The sequence below is a fragment of the Patagioenas fasciata genome, chromosome 10 (genome assembly GCF_037038585.1).
Source record: "Patagioenas fasciata isolate bPatFas1 chromosome 10, bPatFas1.hap1, whole genome shotgun sequence".
Lineage (NCBI taxonomy): Eukaryota > Metazoa > Chordata > Aves > Columbiformes > Columbidae > Patagioenas > Patagioenas fasciata.
In genome coordinates, this window is record NC_092529.1 from 4,988,062 (window position 1) to 4,995,230 (window position 7,169).

At 65.0% G+C, this 7,169-nt stretch overlaps 1 protein-coding gene across 1 annotated transcript; it reads left to right on the forward strand.

The window, feature by feature from the left end:
• The first annotated feature begins 144 nt into the window (after nucleotides 1-144).
• Nucleotides 145-6,468, forward strand: QARS1 (glutaminyl-tRNA synthetase 1). The gene is made up of 24 exons (XM_065845565.2): nucleotides 145-326; nucleotides 558-705; nucleotides 783-892; nucleotides 1,268-1,343; nucleotides 1,666-1,730; nucleotides 1,945-1,998; nucleotides 2,195-2,252; nucleotides 2,328-2,399; nucleotides 2,557-2,642; nucleotides 2,872-2,958; nucleotides 3,045-3,144; nucleotides 3,267-3,345; nucleotides 3,469-3,577; nucleotides 3,658-3,788; nucleotides 3,907-3,999; nucleotides 4,110-4,247; nucleotides 4,321-4,408; nucleotides 4,488-4,631; nucleotides 4,703-4,807; nucleotides 5,196-5,288; nucleotides 5,467-5,594; nucleotides 5,810-5,876; nucleotides 6,074-6,199; nucleotides 6,277-6,468. The coding sequence occupies exons 1-24, from the start codon at nucleotides 177-179 to the stop codon at nucleotides 6,325-6,327; spliced, it is 2,358 nt and encodes a 785-aa protein (XP_065701637.1). The 5' UTR covers nucleotides 145-176; the 3' UTR covers nucleotides 6,328-6,468.
• Nucleotides 6,469-7,169: the final 701 nt, after the last annotated feature.

Genomic DNA, 7,169 nt, shown 5'->3' on the forward strand with positions numbered 1-7,169 from the left:
GCCCCGCCTCCTGAGGGCCTATTCGTGGAGCTGGAGCCGAGCTCTCTCATGCCATTGGCTGAGGCCAGCCTCACTCACTGCCGATTGGTTTCACCTGTGCCGTCGACACGCCCTCCCGACTCCGATTGGCTGAGCGCGGCCCCGCCCCCCGGACGGGCGGTGGCGGCGGCAGCAGCATGGCGACGGCGGCGGTGGGACCGATGGCAGCGGAGGAGGCGGAGGAGGCGCTGGGGCTTTTTATCGGCATCGGCCTCAGCGAGGCCAAAGCGCGCGAGACGCTGCGCAACGGGGCGCTCAGCGCGCTGCTCCGCCAGGCCGTGTTGCAGGTGCGCCCGCCGCGCCCCCCGCCCCGCTCTGCCTCCCCAGTTCCCCGGTCCCCGGTGCGGCGGCATCACACCCGGGACCCCACCCCCTCCTCAGAACTCCACCCCGGTCCCTCCTCCCCCGGCCCAGCCCGACTCCCTCCGCCCTTGACACTGTCCTCCCCGCCCCGTCCCGGGGCCGCCGGTTCGCCGGGGCTCCGGGCCGGCCCTGACGCTCCTCCGGGGCGGTGGCAGGCTCGAAGCGCGCTGGGACCGGCCCTGGACAAAGCCACCGGGACGCTGCTGTACAATGCAGCCGCCCGCCTCAGGGACCCGAAGCACCTCGGCTTCCTCGTCGGCTACATCGTCCGCAGGGAGATCCTCACCGACCTGCAGCTCAGCGGTACCGAGCGGCCCCGGGAGCCCCTGGCCCATGCAGGGACGGGGTGGCCCCGCTCCTCACCCCTCATCTGTCCACAGCTGCCCTGGAGTATGTGAGGACCCACCCCCTGGAGCCCCTGGACACGGCAGATTTTGAGCAGGCCTGCGGTGTGGGGGTGTGTGTCACCCCCGAGCAGATCGAGGAGGCGGTGAGTGGGGATGGGATGGGCTGAATCATAGAATCACAGAATGGTTTGGGTTGAAGGGACCTTCCCAGCTTCCCCAGTGCCACCCCTGCCATGAGCAGGGACATCTTCACCAGCTCAGGTTGCTCAGAGCCCCGTCCAGCCTGGCCTGGGATGTCTCCAGGAATGGAGCATCCAACACCTCTTTGGCCAACCTGGGCCATTATAAGACTTAACAAACATCAGTCAAGTGTATGGAAATATACAGAGATAGAGCAATCAATGGATGTTTTTTCTTACTTTGGAATTTCTTGCCCAGGGATTTTCAAAAGTATTCAAACTGGGAAACATGAATGAATCTTTTTTATCCTGTCCCCATGTCCCTGTCTTGCTCCCCAGGTGGAGGCTGTGATCAGCGAGCACCGAGCGGAGCTGCTGGCGGAGCGCTACCGCTTCAACATGGGGCTGCTGATGGGTGAGTGTGGGGCATGGGGCAGCCCCTGCCTGGCACTGCCTGCTCCCCCCGATCCCGAGAGTGAGCCCTTTGCCGTATGCTGCCCCGGCCCCAGCTGCAGCATCCCTGTGCTGCAGCCCACCTGACGCAGGGGACGCATCCCGTGATGTCCCCGGTGTGAGCAGGGCTGTGGGTGGCAGCTGCCTGTGGTGCCCTGCACCAGGGACAGACCTGGGCCACTGGCCACCTCCAGCCGCTGGCCACAGTGTCCTGCCTCAGTGGCAGTGGCTGAAGCCCCCAGGGCTGGGCTGTGGCCCTCACCCACGAGGTGCCCTTTGTGCAGGGGAGGCACGGAGCCGGCTGCGGTGGGCAGACGGGAAAACCATCAAGAACGAGGTGGACCTGCAGGTAGGTGTGAGTGCAGCAGGTCTGGTGGTGTCACCTCTCGGTGCTGTGCCTGGTGTGGGACCTGCTGACCTGTCCGGTGGGAGGGTTGGCACTGGGGACAGCCTGTCCTGGGCAGGTGTAGGCAGGTGAGGGGTGTGACAGCTGCACAGGGCCACCTTCAGGCCTTGGAGCACTGGGAGCTTTTTCTATTCCTGTCTGCATCTCTGTTTCCCAGGTGCTGCATTTGCTGGGGCCAAAGACAGAAGCTGACCTGGAAAAGAAACCAAAGGTGATACAGAGGGGGAGGCTGGGAACTGGGATGCATTTCCCTGCGGAGTGTCTGGGCAGGATCCCAAACAGCTGCTGTGGGCCTACCCGCCACCACGGGCACGGGTCCAAGGGAGGGCTGGGGGCAACAGGCTGAGCCAGAAGGGGAAGGTGCACACCAGGGCCGGGCACTCAGGGTGCTGTGCTGGTCTCTGCAGGCTGCGAAGGCCCGACCAGCCCCAGCAGAGAAGCAGAAGGCGGCTGTGGTGGAGAACGGTAAGAGACTGTCTTCCTGCGGGCAGCTTCCCCAGCCCTGTGGTCTGGCCCTTGCTCAGCGCCTCCTCCTCGCAGGTGAGGTGGGCACAGAGACACGGTCACTGCTGGAGCAGCTGCGGGGAGAAGCTCTCAAGTTCCACAAGCCAGGTGAGTGCGAGGAGCTGCTGCCATGTGTGGGTCTCTGTGCCCGGTCCCAGTCCTCTGTGCTGCAGAGGACCAGCCTGGCCCCTCGTCCTTCCCTGCCGGCTGCTGGGCTCGGCTCAGTTTGGGCAGTGCTGCAGCCCTGAGCATCCTCTGCCCACAGGAGAGAACTACAAGACCGAGGGCTATGTGGTGACACCCAACACCATGGCTCTGCTGAAGCAGCACCTAGCAGTCACGGGTGGGCAGGTGAGGCCCCAGCCCTGTGGTCCTCTGCGAGGGTGGCTTTGCTGTGCCAAGCTCCAGCCAGGCTGGTGGGGTGGCAAGGGGGACTCACAGGAGGCTTGGCAAGAGGTGGCACCCTGCTGGCACAGAGGGTCGTGGGGGCTTAGAGGGGGCTCATGTCCTTGCCCCCACTGCTGGGGAGTGGGAAGAGTCTCCTGCCGCACAACAGAGGGGTCCCCTACCACCCCTGCAGGTGCGGACACGGTTCCCTCCTGAGCCCAATGGGATCCTGCACATCGGCCATGCCAAGGCCATCAACTTCAACTTCGGCTACGCCAAGGTGAGGAGCACCAAGGCCCCACTGGCAGCTCCCCGTGTCCCCTGCCTCCTTCGGGGAGCGGGTAGTCACTGTCCCCTTGTCTCCAGGCCAATGGTGGCGTGTGCTTCCTGCGCTACGACGACACCAACCCCGAGAAGGAGGAGGAGAAGTACTTCACAGCCATCCGGGAGATGGTGGAGTGGCTGGGTACAGCTCGGGCTAGGGCGGGCAGGATCAGGCCGGGCGCTGCTGGGGACATCCCTGCATGCAAGTCCTGCTGCTGGGCCAAGCGGATGGCTACGACCTGCTCTGTCACCATGTCCACACAGGGTATCAGCCTTATGCAGTGACCCACGCCTCAGATTACTTTGACCAGCTCTACACCTGGGCCCTGGAGCTCATCCGCCGGTGAGTGTTCTGTGGTGGTGCCAATGCTGTGGGGATAGTGAGGATATCCCACATCGTGGCTGGGGCTCTTCCTTGTGAGGGGATGAGCTGCTCACCTCTGGTGACCATGTGTGTCCCCCACAGGGGCCATGCGTATGTCTGCCATCAGAAGGTCGAGGAAATTAAAGGCCACAACCCACCGCCCTCACCATGGCGGGACCGGCCTGTGGAGGAGTCGCTCCTGCTCTTTGAGGTACTCCTGGCTGGGGACAGGCTGCGTGCCCATGGGGCGTGGGTCTGTAGCTGAGCTGACAGCTTCCCCCTGTTCCACAGGACATGCGCAAGGGCAAGTTTGGGGAGGGGGAGGCCACGCTGCGGATGAAGCTAATCATGGAGGATGGGAAGATGGACCCTGTCGCCTACCGTGTCAAGTTCACTCCGCACCACCGCACTGGAGACAAGTGGTACGGAGGGTCTGCAGCATCCCAGTACATGTGGCAGGGGTTTGCCAGTGTCTCCTGGGAGCAGGAGCGCTCTCAGGAGGGGAGCAGCACCCCAGCGCTGACTCTGTCTGCCTTGCAGGTGCATTTACCCCACATATGACTACACACACTGCCTCTGCGACTCCATCGAGCACATCACCCACTCCCTCTGCACCAAGGAGTTCCAGGCCAGGTGAGCACCATGCACAGCACGACCCAGGGCTGGCAGCTCTCGGGGAAGCAGCTGCCAAAGTTCTGAGAGGCTGTGGGGGGTTTGGGGCTGTGTCTGTGCCTCCCTTGCAGACGTTCCTCCTACTTCTGGCTGTGCAATGCGCTCGATGTCTACTGCCCCGTGCAGTGGGAGTACGGGCGCCTGAACCTGCTCTACACCGTTGTCTCCAAGAGGAAAATCATCCGGCTGGTGGAGACAGGTGCTGTGAGGTAGGAGTGAAGCCAGCAGCCAGGGTGGGTCCTGCCCGGGTCACACCTGGCTGTCACACCCGTGTTTTCTCAGGGACTGGGATGACCCGCGGCTCTTCACTCTGACAGCCCTGCGCCGGCGAGGCTTCCCCCCTGAGGCCATCAACAACTTCTGTGCCCGGGTCGGTGCTGGGGACAGGATGGGATGGGGCAGGTGGATGCGTCCTCCAGCTGGTGTGGTGACAGCAGGCTGTCCTGCAGGTCGGTGTGACAGTCGCCCAGGCAACGATGGAGCCGCATCTGCTGGAGGCGTGTGTGCGGGAAGTGCTGAACGAGCAGGCCCCCCGTGCCATGGCCGTCCTGGAGCCCCTCAAGGTCACCATCACCAACTTTCCTGCCCTGAAGGTGAGACTGCCACGGGCTGGGGTGGGAGTGGGTTTCCCTAAGGTCAGCATTCACCCCCTCTTTCTTCCCAGGCACTTGAGGTCCTTGTGCCCAACTTTCCAGCTGATGAGAGCCGAGGTTTTCACAAAGTACCCCTCCAGCCCACCATCTACATCGAGGAGACAGACTTCAGGGAGGTGAGCTGGACCCACCAGGCTGTACGGCCCTCGCTCCTGGGAGCTGTGGCTCCAGGAGTGGGAGCCTGGGAGTGGCACTGGTGCTGCCTGGGGCACAGGTGGGTGTCAGGCACCCAACTGCAACTCCCAAACATGCCAGAAGCTCTGATGGGCACTGGGGAAATGCCCCCAGCCTGGCTGGGATGCATCCAACCGACAGTGCTCACACGTGGCCTGTATGCTGGGGAATGTTCCGCAGCAACACGGGAGTTCAGACAGTCCTGAGTGCACGGATCCCTGGGATGGCTGGGCTGGGTGAGGGGACACAGCTGTGGGGACAGAGACCTGCTGGAGGGGGCACCCAGTGCCTGTGCTGGGACCCCTTGTGCAGCCATGAACTCTCTTGCAGGAGGTGGATAAGGGCTACAAGCGCTTGGCCCCTGGGCAGCCAGTGGGGCTGCGCCATGCTGGCTACATCATTGCTGTCCAGAACATCATCAAGGTGAGTGGCTCTGGGCACAGGTGACATGAGCTTGGGCTGTGAGATGTCAGGAAATGACCAAGCAAGGTTGCCCTGACCTGGGGGGCTGGTGGTTTGGCTCCAGGGCTGCCGTGCGGGATGGGACTGCTGCCTGACCCCTGCCTGGCTGCCGTTTGGCGGCTTGTCTTCTCTCGCCCAGGACGCCAGCGGGCATGTGATTGAGCTGGAGGTGACCTGCACCAAGTCAGATGTGGCAGAGAAGCCCAAAGCTTTCATCCACTGGGTGTCGGAGCCGCTGGTGTGTGAAGTGCGGCTCTACGAGCGGCTGTGAGTACACGGTTTCCTGCAGAGGTGCAGGCGTCCACTCGGTGCTGCCAGAGCAGCAGCCTGGCCACATAACAGCCGCTTCTGCTGTGGTCTGCCCGGCTCTTTGGTGGTGAAGATTCTGCCGCAGGGTCCCGTGATCTGCTGCCCCACAGCTGCCATGGGGCACCACGACCCCTCGCCTGGCAGTTTTGGGACAAGACTCCATCTTTTGGCAGGTTTTTGCACAAAAATCCTGAGGACCCATCGGAGGTACCTGGTGGCTTTCTGAGTGACCTCAACCCTGTGAGTAGCAGCAGGAGCTGGGCTTACAGGCCTGGTAGGGGGAGCTGAGGCCCTCCTTGCACCCATGCCGGAGCCACCCACTTCCATGCAACCCCTACCCTCCCTGGGCAGGGCCCTGCCATGTCTGGTGGGGGGAGCAGGGCTGGGGATGGGGGAGAGGGGTCTGGGGTGCCAGCTGAGCTGCCTCCCTCTGCCAGGATTCCCTGCGGGTGGCCCGCAACGCCCTGGTCGACAGCTCTGTCCTCTCCGCACGGCCCTTCGACAAATTCCAGTTTGAGCGACTGGGCTACTTCTCCGTGGATCCTGACAGCGAGGAGGGGAAGGTGAGCCCTGGGGAGGGGGCTGGGTAGCTCCCCCTGCCCACTGTGGGGCTCAGTGCTAACCCTCTGCCTCTCCCCAGCTGGTGTTCAACCGGACAGTGACGCTGAAGGAGGACCCTGGCAAGGTCTGAGGGACCCGCTGCTGCCCTCCCAACCGTGGTGCTGCTTACCCGGGGGCGGTCCCTGCGTACCCCCAGCGCCACCGTGCCTTGGTGCTGCCCCCTGGGCGCCACACAGCATCACCTCAATAAACGGAGCATCCCAGCCCTGTCCCTGCGCTGTCACTGGCTCCTGTCCCCCAACTCAGTCCAGGGGTGCCACGGCTGGGGGTGTCCCCGGGTCTGCTCCTGCAGGGCTGGTGCCCGCGTGGGGCTGCAGCTCCCCCCACCCGCGAGGCTGGGCTGGAGTTGGGGGTGTCGGGTGTGATAGAGGAGGGACCCCCGGGCCCTGGGAGCGGGCAGGGTGCGGGCAGGCGGGGTGTGCGCACTGTGTACAAACACCGCCGGAGCACCGGCCCCCGTTAAGGTGGACTCGAGTGGGGTGGCCCCTGCCTGGCCCCGGGCTGGGGGACAGCGGGGTGACCCGGCGGGACCGGCATGAGCCCCCTGCCCTGAACCGTGTGACCGGGACCCCGGCCCTGCCGGGGGTGGGGGGAGGCTCTGCCCGGCCCCACGGGCCACCTTAAGCGGCAGCGGGGCCGGGGAGGCCGCGCCGAGCACATGGGCACGTTAAAGCAGCCCGGGCCCCGCGGTGCGGGGGACCCTTCACTCCCACGAAGGACCTTTCCCCCGCGGTCCCGCCCGGGGGCAGGGGGGGAGGGCGGCCCCCGCCGGTACCGGCCGCGAAGGCCACGGCGCCCTTCCTGGGGAGTCCCTGCACTGTGGTCTTGCTCACCCGCGGGGCGGCGCGGGGCCTCGCCCCGGCTGCTGCGTGGGGGTCGCGGCCGGGCCGTCCCCGCCTCGGGTGGAGCGGC